This window comes from Saccostrea cucullata, unplaced genomic scaffold (assembly GCF_032062105.1).
Source record: "Saccostrea cucullata isolate Sc308-1 unplaced genomic scaffold, CSIRO_AGI_Scuc_v1 ctg2305, whole genome shotgun sequence".
Taxonomy (NCBI): domain Eukaryota; kingdom Metazoa; phylum Mollusca; class Bivalvia; order Ostreida; family Ostreidae; genus Saccostrea; species Saccostrea cuccullata.
In genome coordinates, this window is record NW_026929684.1 from 230,182 (window position 1) to 248,128 (window position 17,947).

Sequence of the window (17,947 nt, forward strand, 5' to 3'; positions counted from 1 at the left end):
ATAGAGGACTTGGGTTTTGATGGTCACCATGCTCATTTTGCAAAAGAATATCATTATTTACCAATACTATTGTCGAGATTAGGCCATTTCTGACAAAAAGATGATTCTTTACAAGTAATCAGTAGTTTAAATTAAAAGAATGCTAGATTTTATCATTTTTATCATTAATGAACATTTATGTTATCCTCGGTGACCAAGGCTTCCAACAGACTGTTTGAATTTCAATGGGCACTAATTGTGCTACTTTACTGGTAGGAGTGTTTTTAGCCGGGCTTATTGCTCAAAGAGCAATTTCCGCCTTATGTCATCCTGTTCAAGGCAGGAAGTCAACCCCACAGTCGCCATTTTAAAGTCACGTGCAAAAATATAGTTCTTACTCTCAACTGCTTTTGAGATAATACAAATGCTAAATAAAGCAACAAAAATAAAACAAAATTTTATCTATAAATAAAAATTAGTAGTAATGACTATGGAACGCCGTCACTGTCTTATAACAGAACACAACAGTTGCATTGCGTCAACCTTCCATTACATTATGTCAACACTTTATGACATTTACTCACACTACTATTGCATTGTGTCAACCTTACATTACATTATGTCAACTCTTTATGACATTAACCCACAATGCTATTGCATTATGTCAACCTTTCATTGCATTATGTCAACTCTTTATGACATTAACCCACAATGCTATTGCATTATGTCAACCTTCCATTACATTATGTCAACTCTTTATGACATTAACCCACAATGCTATTGCATTATGTCAACCTTCCATTACATTATGTCAACTCTTTATGACATTAACCCACAATGCCATTGCATTATGTCAACCTTCCATTATATTATGTCAACTCTTTATGACATTAACCCACAATGCTATTGCATTATGTCAACCTTCCATTACATTATGTCAACTCTTTATGACATTAACCCACAATGCTATTGCATTATGTCAACCTTCCATTACATTATGTCAACTCTTTATGACATTAACCCACAATGCTATTGCATTATGTCAACCTTCCATTATATTATGTCAACTCTTTATGACATTAGTCCACACTACTATTGCATTGTGTCAACCTTTCATTACATTATGTCAACTCTTTATGACAATTACACACAGTACTATTGCGTTATGTCAACTTTCAATTACATTATGTTTAGTCTTTATGGCATTAACTCGCACTTTAATTACATTGCGCCAATCTTCCACTGCATTATATCAGCTCTTTATGACATCAAGTCAAAACAATTTTACGTGGTGTAAAAATGTTTTTATATATTTTCAACTCATTATTACATTATGTGCACTCTCTACTATTTGGTCTAAGTAGTTCATTACATGATGTGAATTTATCTTTAACTCAATATGAAGTCGCTACAATGTATAATACGATGTCAGAATTTCATTACATGATCTGAAAAAATTGTCACATGTGGTCAATTCTTTTACTACTTTATGCCTTCAATATGCTACATGACGACGTGAATCAATTTCATGATGTGAATTTGCCCTTACTTTTTGACAAATCGTTATTACATTATGTCATTGTGTCTTTACAGTGTGTCAAAAATGCTAAGCCTCTTGTCAGCATACATGTATCTTAGGCTATTTCATCTCATATCAGATGTGGAAAGCTCATATCATACTGTGCGCACTCTTCTACATTATGTCGATTCACTATTACGTTATGCGAACACGGGTATCCTCGGCCTTTATATGAGCATAACGTATTTTCCGCATTCCGAAAGCACTAAAAATGGCGGGAGAGAAAACTGTCATAAAATAAATTCTCAGCGATTAAATGATATAAAAACTTTAAGCGAAAAATGATTAACAACCTTGAAATGTGCAAAGCCTTAACACTGCGACTGTGAATTAAAGTCACGCGTCGAAATTCAATGGCGTTTACTTTTATCTGATAATTAAATAAATCAAATATGAGTCGTGCAGCATTTTTTTTCTTTTGAATTGCTTTTTTTTTTAATAAAAATCTTAAACTTCTGATCTTACTCAGAACACTGTCATAAGTTTTTTTTATCAGTCTTTAACTCTCTTTTTTTAAAGTGTAAACACATCGATCGAATAACACACGTGCACTGGCGGCTTGGGGAAGGGGGGGGGTCAGAAATCCCGCCCTACCATCTTTAGTCACCAAAATATACATAAAATTAATAAATTTATTAGTTTTACATTGTAGGACATTGCATTACTTTCACATTAAGTTTAGCTGAATTATATTGAAATTTTTTTTCTATTAAACTATAAAGCCTGCCAGAGAGTTTTTCTGCTTTCCCCCTTTGGTCACCAACTCTATACCGTCCCCCTTCTTTTTTCAAGATACCCATATGCGCCACAAATATGTGCCCATGCATGCTTATTAAGGCATATTCAACTGATTTAGATGAGGGACTGGTAGATTTTTATAACAGAATTCTGGTCTTGGAATGGTTGAAAAAATTACAGTAACTAATTCCGTGACATAGCATTTATTTGAAAGAGGATGTCAGCCAGAAAAAAAAATTATTTACCCGAAAAAACTTGACAAGCCAAAAAAATTTGTCCAAGCCCGAAAATCCTATTTCGGAGAGGGGGGTCCGACTTTGATTAGTCATATATTTTTTTCAGTTATACTACATTACCCCTAGTGGACTATACTTCAACAATAAGTGGGGGTGGGGGCTGTACTTTCAATGAACATTACATTTTCTAAAATAAGGTTATGTCTGGGAAAAGAGGGGGGCTGATATTATGTGTCTATAATTATTCGTCCTACTCAATCGCCCCCCCCCCCCCCCTCTTACCAGTCATTAAAATACAGTCGTCAACATTCATTATTATACTAGATATACAGCTTTCAGATAATGTAAATGTATTTTCACATCAGGTAATGAACTTTTGGAATCAACATGATAAAGAGTTAACACAATATAAAGATATTTTTTAAATCACATAAGAGTTGACATAACGTAATTATATATCCACATCACGGAATGGAGTTTTGACATAATGTAATAAAGTGTTGATATAATATAAAGATATGTTCACATTATGTTATACACTTTTTATACCACGTAATAAAGCACTGACATAAAGGTAAGATGTGTTCTCCTCACATCATGATGCTCTCGCCGTAATATAAAGATAAATCCATATCACGTAATAATGCTTTGACATAATAGACATATACACTCTCAAAAAGGAATGGACTTTTGACTTCATGTAATGATAAGTTTAATTAGAAAACACAATTTACTTGACGTGATGCAATTTTGACCTCACATATTAAAGAAATGAAATAATATAAAGAAACATTCATTTCACGTAATAAAGTTTTAACACATTGTAAACATATTTTCACTTCACATAATGAACTTCCGACTTCAAGTTATAAAGTGCTGACATAATGGAAGAATGTGTTTACTTCATGTAATGCAGCATTGACATGATGTAAAGATATTTTTACATCACCCCATAAAAAATTGACATAACGTAAAGATATGTTCACTTCACGTTATGATAGAATGACATAATGAATGCATAGTTTTATGCTATAAGGCAGTGATGGCGTTCCATAAATGACTCTGAAAACTTCAGTCCTAAGTCAAAGAACATAGTTCATAAGTGTAAGGATTTTTGATAATCAGTGTTATCGTAGTTCTCTACACATACCAGGTAAAGCAGGAGAGGGAACCAGACTGGCCTGTTTGTTTACATTCAGCTGCGGTACCAGATTAATTCTGATTCTGACAAATCGGACCGTGGTATTAGGATTGAAAAACTCACTGCCAGTGTCTTATCATTTATATTGATAGTTTTAAAATAATTTTTTCATTAGAATATAAACGTGATTCATGTAAGAAATTCATTCTACTCTGTAAATGAGCCCGGTTCTCTGTACTTCTGAGTACTTTGATTATATTCCTATGTAGCGGAATTTATTCAGAAACTTCGAATTCTGCATAAGAAAAAGAAAATACACTTACTGTGGCCACGAATTTAGAAATAAAATTACAAACAATCATGTAAATTAAAGCTGGGATAAATGCAAATGATGAAAAGTTTCATTTTAGATGTGATATATAGCGCTTACAGGATTATCCCAGCTATTGTTGTATAATGATTACCAAGTTTGTGTGACAATAAGGTGGTGTAATTATTTGTGTAGTTATATCCCACTAGATTTTTCATATGGTGTTTATATCTCCCAACTTTTTTGAATCATGCTCCGAGTTCGATCAATTCTAAGCTGAGGCATGTTACTGCATTGGTTTTAAAGGTTTTTCAAAGACCGTGTTTTTAGTCAGTATTTCAAAAATTCATTGGACGTGATAATGACCTTGTGATCAAAGATACCTATCATTGGGTTGTATTATTGCTGACATGTTTAATACCAATTGTTGGGTCTTTATTTGTTTATATATACATTTGTGGTATCTCTCCATTATATAAACATACAGAGAGAAAATATCTTCAATTCTGTATGAAGTTTGTCAGAGGTCAGAGGTCAATACGTGACCTAATCACACGGCGCAATAATATCTACCGGTACATAAATTATAAAATGACCTGCTCTATTTGCTTTTCGTGTATAAAAATGAATAAAATAAGCAAGTAAAATGATAATTATTTTATTTTAAATGTAAACAAGTATTTCATACAGTTTTTGGGCTATCGATTCAATCTGTGTACATAGAGAAAACTAGGAGCCTAGCGTTTGTTTACATTTTTCTTCAGCTGCACAGTCTCTAACGTTCATCCTTATTTTTTGGATAGACCTTTGGTTAAATTTTCATGATAAACTTTTATTTTATCTTTAAATTTTACTCACGATAAATGTGTAAATCTGTTGGAAAATATCTTTGCAATCATGCCATGAACAGCTGCCAAACACCTCGGCGTTTTCGTAGTTCAATGTAAAGCTGTCGCCAGTGTCTCCGTGTTTATCAGTGTTTTACGATAAGTATGCCTTTAGTTACTGAAACCGTGGAATATTTTTGATCAAATTGCAAATTAAATGGCTCGGACAAGTGTCTTAGTCCATCGGATCCATCCATCCCTTTCCAGCGACCGAAATTCCTCCAACTTTTTATAATCACACTTCGGACGTGTTTCTTGTGTCTTTTCAACATCGATTATCAATTTTCACATAAAACTATTCCCAGACAACAATCTGTTCACTATTACTGATCACAAGTAGCCTTTCACAAAATATTTCCTTCGAAATAGATTCCTTAGCCTAATGAATTTGAAGCGTAACCGCCATGCAAGCCGATTTACACCTTGCGTCATTTTTCAAAATCTACGACGGACGGTTAGTGCAATAATTTAAATTCGAAAATATTTAATTGTCTGTCTCAAATGTATATATAAGTAATAAATAACAAGTTTATAAACTTCAATGGGAATTGAAGTGGGTCGGTACGTGATCAAATCTTCTGAGAAGGCCTTCGGCCTTCACAGGATTTGATCACGTGACCGACCCACTTCAATTCCCATTGAAGTTTATAAACTTGTTATTTATTTCTTAAGTATCCTGAATTCGACTTCAGAATGTTCTGTCTACCCAGTCAACACAAAAAGCCCACGGCGTGTGTGGCTGATGAATAGGGGTTGCTTACTCCTTAATGACACTTGATCCAATCTCTGGAATTTCCAAAGGTAAGTCTTTATAACCTGTATATATATTTTTTTCATTGTTTTTATATTTTTCTTAGTTCGATAACTGTTTGTTATATTCACCTTTTCCATACTTATAAACAGTTATTACCCATGTGATAATGTTGCTCAGCGAAGAACGTTTTTTGAGAAATGAGGTTTGCATTGTTACACAGGAAAGTAGTGGAAAAAATTCTTTATCTTCATATTATAAATTGGGCCTCGTAAGTAGGAGAATTAATTCAAATCGTCATAAAGCTGAAACAAGAATTGACAATTAAGCTTTTGTTTAAATTTTTTTTTTGAAGTGTTTAATTTATAAATAGAGAAACGGAAATCGGAGACGCATGTATAAGCCAGTTACTGTAGAACTTCTGGACTGTTGATGTATACTCCGTGCATGATAACTACTAAAAGTTTCTTTTTTTTCTGTTATCAGTAGCACTGTTTGTTTGACTAATGGGTGGGTTTAAATAGACTATTCATTCTCGTGATATAATTTTCAATTACTTTGGGTGTTTTGTTTTCCTACAATACAATAAAAAATAATATCAATACTTACAATAATATACAATGCATACGTGTTTGTGATACATAAATATTCTTCCTACCCTTTCATACATCCAGATTCCTTAAAACACTTTTATTTACGCTTTTCTTTGCAAATACAATACAACATTGATTGGATATTATTAGTTAATTTTTAAATATCAATAAACATTCATGCTAATTAATATCAACTATAAGTGCATCAAAGCAATTAAGAGCTGGAAAGAGACTTCCTTATTGTTAGACAGATTAATTATTATGATTGATCACTTTTGAGACAAATTTCTAATCTATATATACTTTCCAAATAGAGTAATTCTTCCTCATATTGTGAATGCAGCACTTGTATTTAAATTAAAGTCACTATAGCTTTTGTATTTCTGGAGTCTAGAAAATTGGCAGAATAAACAAACGTGTTCTATAGTCTTTTTCTATAGAGCATATTTTATACAAAAATGAGGAAAGAGAAAATACGAGGAAAAAACTTTTTATGATAGAATATAAATTTTATTTTGGGTCTAACGTGTCATTTGTTTGGATTTAAAAAATAGACTATTTTGTATAACCTGGGTTGCCCACGTCACAATAACTAACATCATTAACGCACATGTATCAATCTGCTTGTCGTTTCATTTAAAAAATGTACAATTTAAATGCATTTTGATGTAGAAATAATTTTCATATTCTAAAATTAATGATGGAAAATTAGATTATAAGAAATGAATTTAATAGATATCAAAGTTATACTGGTATTACCTACGTTGGAACAACAATTGATTCACGGTTAATAAAGAGAAGAATATTGAGATAAGGAACAGTATTCAATATCAAAGTCCATAAAACAATACAAAATAAGAGTAGAGCAAACATAGACCTCCGAAACATCAGAGGTGGGACCAGGTGCCATGGAGGAGTGAGCATCCCCTGCTGACCGGTCACACCCGTCCGTCATGTATGTTAAAGGGACATGGACACAGTTTCAACTGAATTTTTTAACCAGCTTTAATGTTTACAATTCCTACCTAACTCCGCATCTAATGATTAGCAAAAATTTAAACATCATTTGTTGATTAACAAACGAGATACAGAACTTAAAGTTCTCCATAATGTAAACAAGGCTCGTGCCTTGTTTTTGCTAACATATAGAAAATATCATATTTATAACAAAATGAAATTTAGCAATTCAATAGAAACTGTCGAATCGTATTTAAAATTAACTTCTTTATTGAAATTATCTACTTTAAACAAAGATATAGTAGTATACTACCCTATGTAAACAAAAACGTGACACGGACATTGTTTACATAACAAAGGTTTAGAGCTCTAAATCTGTCTTGTATCTCGACAACTGATGTTCAAATTTTTGATGGTCATTATAAAGACCCTAGTTAAATATTTGTAAAAATGGAAAAATGAATTTTAAAATTTTAGCTGAAACTGTCCAAGCCCCTTTAAAATAAATTGTCTCAACCCAGGTTTCAACAGTAGTTTATAAATTCCTTCTTTAAATACAATAGTCGTTTAAATAACATCTAAAATAACCAATGGTCGATATTTTGTTAAATGGGTTAAGATTTTTTTCCCACAATAACTTTATTCAACAATTTATACCAGAATTTCAATCACTACTCTCTGTCATTGTGCTATTTGCTAAATTGTTACAAGGAAAGTTTCAGAGTAAATACTATTTCACATTGAAAAGAATGAAATGCGAAAATAACATATAGCTAGACTAAGTGTTCATGCTGAAAATTCCTATTGGACAATACTAATTGAGAGTCAATCAAACAGGGAATATCAGATACGGGATCCGCTGCCATGGAGGAGTAAGCATTCCCTACCATCCCTGCAAACCATAAAATTGTAAAGCATTGACTTTAAATGAGATATGATGAGTTCCGTTGAATCATCATCGTATTTTTCGGGGATCTGTCTTGATTTGGAAGTTGCTCGCTCATAATACTTTTTTCTATATGATTTGAAGCAGCAATTAAAATATTTAGAAATCAGTCTAAGAAAACAACATTATGGAATGCCAACATAACTCAAACAAACATCATGAAGTGGTTATAGAATTTACTATGTATTATTTATCGGAAAGGATTTCGGTCTTTTATTTGAGACATAAGTGTTTTCTCATTTTTGGAAAATAAATATTATATAATATATTTTTAAATAAAACAACTAATCAGGATGATCTCATGCATCCGCAAATGTTTCCTTATACAAGTCTTGATTAAGATTTAAGAGGAAAAACTGAGCTAGCCGAGATGAAATCGGGTAAAGAATAATTTTGCTTTCTTTAAAACATTGGAAAAAGTTAACCATGCCATCTCGTATATATCTGCTACATTTAGAAATTGAAAAATGTAAATTAAGGAGAACACGAATTTCATTGAAATAGTGGTTTTGTTGTTTAAATATAAACACCTTTCATAGTTGTCCTGAAGATTGTAGCAGCTGCATTTGTAATGTCTAATCATCTTGACTGCTGCAACGCAGATATGTAAGTATTAATTCAAAATATTTTTCTTTCGTTTTTTATTAAGGGGACGAAGGATGTATGGTCACGTGACTCAGTTTAATTACGTCATAATCTCTTATAAAATATGTACAAAACCAGATTGAAACCACTGTATTTGAAAAAAAAATACTGTTTGTTTGAGTTCACCATCTTGTATAAAAATATCTAAAAACATTCAAACTTTCTTGCAAATATTTTCAAATCACGGAATAGATTGATCCACTCTTCTGTTTCCCTACACTGCGCTTCCAACGAGTCGCTGATGTCATAGTGGATCTTAGTACAGTAAAATTATATACAAGGTATAACACGGGTAGTATAATATCATAAAAACGGGTCATGATCAGTAAATTGTGGGATATTTTATGAATTACAGAACACAAAAAATATTTTTACTTGGTTATTGACGGAAATATATTGTAGTTTTGTCTTACTTAGCTTATTTCGCAAATGTGTGACGTCATAGTAGGCTTTTCCCGTACTCGAGAAATGTAAACATGACACGTTTTTCTCATGCTCATGTCTTGTTTAACTATGCCCTGTGCAATATTGAGCTCAGCTTCACCAATCGATATTTTTGCAGTTAATCAATAACATGACGAACTTGCATTTCGACGAAATTTTTCAAATATTGAATGATAGGATTTTTTGTAAATTAATTTTTTTGTCGTTTAAGTTGTCTTAAAAAGAACGTTATTTTCCGTCTCCAGATCTGGTGTGACAAAGGAATCTTGCTTTTTCAAATTTTTAACCCTATTCATACTCTGAAATATTTTAAAAGACACATGTTCGCTGACATATTTTTTATCTATGCTGAAAAAATTCCATTATGGACCTAGTAATGGGCTTAGAAATACGGAGAATCAAAACTTCACTCAGACACTGTGGGGCATAGTATTTGTCACCCAATATCTCAGAAATAAATCTACAAACCTATTGATATATCTGCTTTATGGTATGTGGGACATACTGAATAAGAGATATACAAAATATGAAAAAAAAATTGAATGACAGGTATTTTTTCAGCTAAAGGTCCTTCATCCCCTTAAGAGAATTGCCTCGTCTCCGACGGAATTTTTTCTTTTCGGAATGAAAAAAAAAAAACAATTTGGACCGATGAAAAATCAAATAAATCCTTTTTTATTGATTGATTGATTGTATGTTGTTTAACGTCCGTCTCGAGCATTTTTCACTCATACGGAGACGCCACCACTTGCCGGTGGAGGGCTACAAATTTTGTCCTATGCTCGGCACTCAGGGCCTTGGAGCAGTGAGGGATCTTTTTCGAGCCAGCACCTACTGCGACACGGGGTCTTGGTTTATACATACCACGTTCCACCCGCGACATAATCCTTTTTTGAAGAATTTTTCAATAAATGTCATTGGTATTTGCAATTAGGGAAGGGAAAACTTTAACACTACTGTTCAACAATATATTCGAGAAGTGGTGTAAATCAAATGTGGATGCTAAATAATTCCAACTTGTGGAACAAACACAAATTTTTAAACAAAATCAACATCATAAAAACTTTCGACTGGTCAATTTTAATTACAACTATTCTGCATGATTAAGTATAGTTCATACTTTCTATCATTTACAGCTGCTTTTCAATAAAAATGAAATTCGTAAATTTACATACCTTGTCATTGGTCAGTTGCGAAATTTCTTTATTAAAACATTTTGATTTTACGCATAATACATTGCATACACATAAATTGTACTCTGAAGTTGATATTAGAAAGATTCCTAAGTTTCTGTTTGACAATATTTGTGTGGTTTTTTTGGAGACCAGGTCTCCCAACAATCTTTAGGAATTTCCCTAGGGTACCAATTCCGCCCCGTTATTAGCAGACCTATTTTTGTATTAATATTAAGCAAAATTTGTTCGAAATCTTTTACATGTAAAGTATCCTTCAACTCTAGATTTAGATATATCGACGATGTAAATTTAATTATTAATTTCCATTCTTATGTCGACACGAAATATCCCGGTGAGCTTGAAATAAAAGATATCACAGAGTCTGACACATCTGTTTTATGTGTCGATCTTTTACTGGAAAAAGACATTAATAGTTATCTAGCAATATTTATGATAAGCGTGATGACATTAACTTTTCAATCGTCATCTTTCCTTACTATTGCAGCAATATACCTTTGTCACCTGTATACGGAGTTCATATCTCTCAGTTGTTTGATATGGAAGAGCATGCAAGGTGTTGACAAACAATTTGATGAAACAAGAATAACAGCAGTCTCGTTTTTGGTCATAATTTCGTAAAATCTATGGTCGATGCAATGACCTTGACACCAAATACAAGTTATAAAATGCTGACTGACTTTTTTCATACTGATTGTTAGGCCACAATTTACACACTGAGATTCCAAACGGTTGAATTTTTTTCCGTTATTTCCTGGTCATGATATGGAGCACATGGTGGATGTGACCGGTCGGCAGTGATGCTCACTCTGCCATGACATTTGATTCCACCTCTGATGAGTTGGAGTTCCGCTCCTATTTTGTAGTATTTGATGGACTTTTGAGCATGAATACTCTTCGTTATCCACATATTTCGTGCTTACTCGTATTATCTTTCGTAACTTTTTTTCCTTTTGACTACATGTATATGCAGAAATAGGGAATAGGGATTAAATAGATGCTTTTAACAAAAACAAGATCATTCGTTTGGCAGGAGAACTAAGGAACATAAAAAAATGATTTAAGTGATTGGCAATGTTAATCTGCAACATGTATATAAAATATGTACTTTAGAAAAATTGTTTATTTTTTCAAAACGTTAAGCTGTATTTTTTAAAAACATTATTCTTTTTTTTTTTGGGGGGGGTCTTATTTATTATTTCCACTTTTAATATTTCAAAGCTTTAATTCCCTAATAAGTATGAATATGCCAAAGAATATCTAATTGCGTAGATTTTGCTCTTTATATAAGTAACATTTTTAAATTAAAACTGAAACATCTAGTGGTAGACTCTGAATATAGTATTATATGTTACTAATCGAATAATATAAAACACATTTATAACTACTGTACATATATATTTTGGATTTCAGAAATTGTATCCAGGGGGCCACACATTTTTACAGAGAAATAGCAAATAAAACAGGTTGCGTGTCCAACTCTTCAAGTAAGTTTTCTTTTTCCTTAAAGAAGGATAGAATTTAAGCTTTAGCGATGTATAACTTTAGGTAGATGACCCTTAGTAATGAAAGCCTTTCTAAAGCAAGAACACATACGTGAAAAACACTTTATTTTTCTTTTTTCAGTTGACCTTTTCCTGAGAAACCTAGGGAAAAACTGTTCTGAAATTTGTTCAAAAGAAAAGTCAGAAAAAGCAGATGGTTATGTTAAAATAATTCTAAGATATGGTGCCGAAGATATTGTACGGTTAGAAGATAAGAAGAATACTGAATGTGGATACAATCGAACAAATATCGTTCTACAGTGTACCATTAATCTTCATACACAAAGTGAGTGTATCATGAATTGAGAAACTTGTGAAAAATGTGTTTTTCATTGAACAAATTTGTAATATTGAAATTTAATTGTTTATCTGCATTATCTATAACTTCAGAGTCTCTTCAAAGCTGCATTACAAGCAAATGTATCTATGGAAATCATTCCAACGAACAAAAAGGTTATGACAAATTTTTAAGGCTTAAAGTTCTGTATAAATGACATGTTTTTTTTTTTACTTTGTCACAAACTGAAGAACCAAGAAATGAAATCTTCCATTTTTTCAGGAACAGTTCAATGGTCTGCATGTGATGTCAATACTAGCCCTCTAATTATATGTGTTGCAATCTTCGGTGGACTTATTGTCGGTTCTATCGTAACAATGTGTTTGAAAGATAAAAATAATTGGTAAATTATCGAAATTATAATATTGCATGTTCAGTGTACTAATTCAAGAAAATAGAATTTATAACAATACTATTTTTTTCTGAAAAATTATCTATTTTGGAAAAATCCTTAATTTTTAAATATATACATTTGTGGTATCTTTCCATTATATAAATATACAGAGAGAAAATATCTTCAATTCTGTATGAAGTTTGTCAGAGGTCAGAGGTCAATATATGGCCGAATCACACGGCGCAATAATATCTACCGTTACTTATAAATATGAAATGACTTGCTTTTCAAATAGTTTGCATGTATAAAAATGAACGAAATAAGCAAGTGAAATAATATTTATTGTTTTATTTACAATGTAAACAAGTACTTCATGCATTTTTTGGCGATCGATTTCATTTAACCTGTGTACATAGAGAATATATCGATAGAAACTAGCCTTTGTTTACAAGTTGTACGTCACTTTTGTCAGCTGCACAGTCTCTAACTTTTATCCTTATTTTTTGGTAGATCTTAAGTTATTAAATCTTCATAGTATAGGCTAAAACTATATTTTTCCATTAAATTCTAATCACGAGAAATGTGTATATCTATTGGAAATCAAAGCATAATGCAATCGCGCCACGAACAGCTGAGAAACACCTCGATCGGCGCTGTCGTACTTCAATGTAAGCTGTCGCCAGTGTCTCCGTGTTTACATAATAAATATGCCTTTAGTTACTGAAATCGTAGATTAAATGTTTTTGATCAAATTTAATACCTGATAGCAAATTAACTGTCTCGGACAAGTGTCTCAATCCATCGGATCCATCTATCCCTTTCACTCGTTTCTGGCGACCGAAATTCCTCAAACTTTTTATCATCAATCCTTGGACGTGTTTCTTGTGTCTTTTCAGCATTAATTATCAATTTTCACAAATAAAAATATTCCCAGACAGAAATTTGTTCACTACTACTGATCACAAGTAGCCTTTAACAAAATATTCCCTTCGAAATCATTGGCGGATCCAGAGGGGGGGGGGGGGTCCGGGGGTTGGAACCCCCCTCCCCCTTTATTTTTTGGAGAGTGAGAGGGTATAAAACATTTTCCGAGATTATATACATTTGTATTTGTACGTCCCACTTATTTATTGAATACAGAGATTCTCACACATTAAGTTTCCTCTTATACTTTTTTATGAGAGAATGGTAGAAAATATTCTACTTATTTTTATATATCTAGATCTTGTATGTAGCATGCGAAGTTTAATATAAAATTGGATTCACGCGATCTTTGGATGTGTTGGCTATACTTGTACCGTTTTTTATCATATCTAGATCTACTGAAGGAACTAACATGTAACTCTGTTTTAAAGCCCACCTGCATCCCATCCCAAAAAAAGTTTTTCAAATTCTTAAAATTCTTTATACTCTTCGGAAATGATACATAACAAATCCGTTTTTTTTTGGGGGGGGGTTGTTTTGTTTATTTTGTATTTGTTGTTTTGTTCGTACTGGAGGTACGCATTTTATAAAAAAAAAAAAAAAAGCCATAAAACAAAGATAGTATTTAGCACAACCTTAGATATTTCCATACAAGTCTGTGAATCTTTGCTTGAGAGTATGTATTTGGGGGGGGGGGGGGGGGTAAGAGGGGAACAACCCTGGAACCCCCCCCCCTTTCAAAAATTGCTGGATGCCCCTGGAAATAGAATTCTTAGCCTGACGAATTCAAAGCGTAACCGCCTTTCAAGCCGATTTACACCTTGCGTACTTTTGACGGAAATCTACGGCGACCGGTTAGTGCAATATCTATATCCGAATATATCTAATTTAATGTTTAATTGTCCACCTCAAATGTATATATTAGTAATAAATAACAAGTTTATAAACTTCAGTGGGAATTGAAGTGGGTCGGTACGTGATCAAATCTTCTGAGAAGGTCTTCGGCCTTCACAGGATTTGATCACGTGACCAACCCACTTCAATTCCCATTGAAGTTTATAAACTTATTATTTATTTCTTAAATAATGATTAAAACCACATAAGAATAATTTTCATAAACTGTCGGTATATTGTTATCTTAAACAAAATGATTAAATTTATTGATTATAGTAGAAGATGGAGTCTGATATTTCAATCACTGACAGAAGACGAGAGAAAAAATTGTAACAACAGTGGAGTCCCTGAAGCTTTAGTCAAGGTAAGGATGAATCCAAATTGAAGGCAGTCTATATAGCTAGATAAACACGTTGACATGTTTATTTAGACTGTTCTCAATTTGGATAGATCCATTTTACATAGTAACTGTTATCCTGGTCATGGCACCAATTTTTAAATTATAAAGTAGTTAGATACTTTGTGTCAGATGGAGCGAAAACACATCTGTTTTTCTAGACTGCCTTCAGTTACAAACCAATGCTATTTTTAAATAAGCAGTCTAGATAAACAAATCAATGTGTTTAGATGTGTTTCACTCTATCTGACTCAAGCTTTTTTTTTTTTTCTTTTTCCTGATGCACATTTTAACTTTAACAATGTTGGTCTTCTGTATTTCATTGCAAGATGTTTTTGTACCATTGTTTAACGTCGGTGTAACGGTAATGAATAGTACCTGTACATGTATACTGTATATACTATGTATAAAATTCATGACGAAAAAACTCAATTAATATCCGTTTTTATCAGATATTGTTAAATATGAAAGTTTCTCTTGCAATACCGAGAGTAACCTTTACTTTATTTTCATTATAACTCCTCTGAACAACATGTGCTTTATAAATGAAACATTTCCAGATATTCTACCTTAGCGCTGTATAATAAATGCAGATTTTAAAGGTTAATAATTGTTCTGTTCCCACCATGTGGTACAGTGTAGTTCCTGAAACTATAATGGAGAACTCGAATAGTGTCGATATTAATATCACATTTTTGGTTTTCTGTCTAGCGCTCGCCAAAGACCTCTATCGACATCAATACATGTATTAAAAATTTCCTATGGCAATTTGCAAAATATAAATGTCAAGTAGTTTGACCACTTTGGTCACTTTTTTTGCTGAAAATTTTATGGCTAAGAAAAACATTTTGCATCGTCATAATAAAACATTATTTTTAATTATTTTTAAAATAAATTTTAAAACAAATAAATGTACACAATTTAACGCTCATTTACTGCCGCATATTGATGTTTGCGTTCATCTCACAATATGTACATTTCCAATGTCATGTCCGAGACGAATTTACAAATAGTTAATGCACTTTATTACATTTTTACCCGTGAAATACTGGAATTTATTCATTGAATAAAAATGATATCCTGTCACAGTGTGAAAGGATATCAAAATGATATCCTGTCACAGTGTGACGAATATCAGAAGTGCGGGAAAACTCTCGATTTCCATTCCAGTAACGAAGATTGCTGTAAACAATTCTTCCTTGACCTAATATTTGATAGAAGGAAATAAATAAACCATTCTGACAACGAATAAAACTGTCAAAATTACCCAAAATATGTTGCTAAATCCATGTTTACAGTGTTTTCACCTCACATAGCTATGACGTCTCAACCGCTCAACTATGACGTCACAAGCCTATGACTGTATTACAAAAAGACAGTGGCAAAGGAAAAAATCAAAGAATTGTTTTTTAAGAATGTAATAAACAGAAAATTCAATGTTTTGTAGTTGAATATGGAATTTATTTCACTCGTGAGACAGGATTTTTTCATATTTTCACTCGTGCTTCGCACTCGTGAAAATATCAAAAATCCTGTCCCACTCGTGAAATAAATTCCATATTCAACTACAAAACATTGAATATCCTCTATTTATTTCCCCATCTATGTCAATCGGCGCGGTTAAAAAAAGTGCAGGGCGGGACATATAGCTAGACAGAAGCAGGGCTTGGAGCACGTGGATTGGCGGAATCAAAAGCATGTAAAAAGAAGGAATAACCCTCAAATTTTTCATTTTCATGACGATGATCAATCGATTGGCTTGCGTGATAATTTTATGCATAAACGCATTCGGCATTTATGCAAATCATCACGCAAGCCACTCGATTGATCACATCATAAAATCGAAAAATAAGACAGTCATTCCTTAAATATGCATTGTTGTCAAAGCTTTAACCTGTTATTACATGTATATCTCATCATTCGTGGTTTATTATGTTAGAAACTGACTATTAATAAATATGTCGGAATTAAGTTAGCCATCCATACAGAGTCGGTTCTTTGTCACTATCATGTCAATTCTTTTTAACTCAGTATATATAAAAGTGTTACAAGGTTGTATTCACCGTCTTTTATTTTTAATAAACTTCTTTTTAATTTAAGGACCTTTCCGGTGAGCACATTCGAACATCTCAGCAGGAATTGGAGACAGTTTCTGTGTATGAAGATGTCCATGATGAAGATGTTTATAACCATTTACGAGAAAATAATGAGTCCAAACCAGAAAGAGAACAAAGACATTATTCAACTATGCGGGTTTTATCATGTCATGGAGAAAAACCAGAAAATGCCTTATCTGATGAAAATGCTAAAGGTGTTGATGAATTTAAAGACAATACACATCAAAAGGAACAAACTTTGCAGGTTAACCCTGGAGGATTGAGCTGTAACGAAATATCCCCCGAGTGCTCGAGTACATATTTTACTCTTGAAAAAAAATCTTACAAAATAACGTAGGCTTATTTTCAATTTATTAAACTTTTTTATGATATCGCATAATTTTTCAAGAATATTCTTCATGGAGTCCATATATTTGTCACAATGAAATATTATTATGTAAATATAATGCACAGTGGTTTCTTGGTTATAAGGTTTATAAAGTGATGGATATAATTTTCTTAATGCTAATTTTTAATAGAAAATTATTAAAAAGAATTTTTAAAGGCATCATGTGAGAGAGAAATAAAGCAGTGCTTAAGACTGAAAATTTATAAGTACATATAAATTGTTATACCGTTTGTTTGTTTGTTTGTTTTGTTTTGTTGTTGTTGCTGCTGGGTTTTTTTCCTTGCATATGTCGACTCGATTTTCTCAGCCAACTTGTTCTACTAGGAATACTAGACATATTTTATTACCAAATAGTTACAACGTTTTGATAATTGTAATTTCTTAAACTTTTATTTCGTTAAATAAGTTCTTTCCTTGTCTAGCAGGTTTTTTTTTTTAAATTATCAGTTGAATATTAAGTGAAAGTTGATTCTAAACTCAACAGGAGGTTTACGTAGGGTTGCCCCGTAAAATCGTGAACAAAGCGTTTTTCTAAAAAAAAAATTAAAAAAATAGCATCTTCGCTAGCCTAGGGTTTTCGGTCTGCACCGGTCCTCCTTTGCTAGCGATGATG

The 17,947-nt window shown here is 32.4% G+C and overlaps 1 protein-coding gene across 1 annotated transcript in view; it reads left to right on the top strand.

Moving 5' to 3' along the window:
- LOC134281809 (uncharacterized) overlaps window positions 1-17,283 on the top strand; it is a 72,710-nt gene extending 55,427 nt beyond the window's left edge. Inside the window, exons 6-8 of the mRNA XM_062764242.1 lie at window positions 12,503-12,623; window positions 14,709-14,796; window positions 16,930-17,283. Of these exons, the coding sequence (XP_062620226.1) occupies window positions 12,503-12,623; window positions 14,709-14,796; window positions 16,930-17,283 (563 nt within the window). The remainder of the gene's footprint in view (window positions 1-12,502; window positions 12,624-14,708; window positions 14,797-16,929) is intronic.
- The last annotated feature ends 664 nt before the right edge of the window (window positions 17,284-17,947 follow it).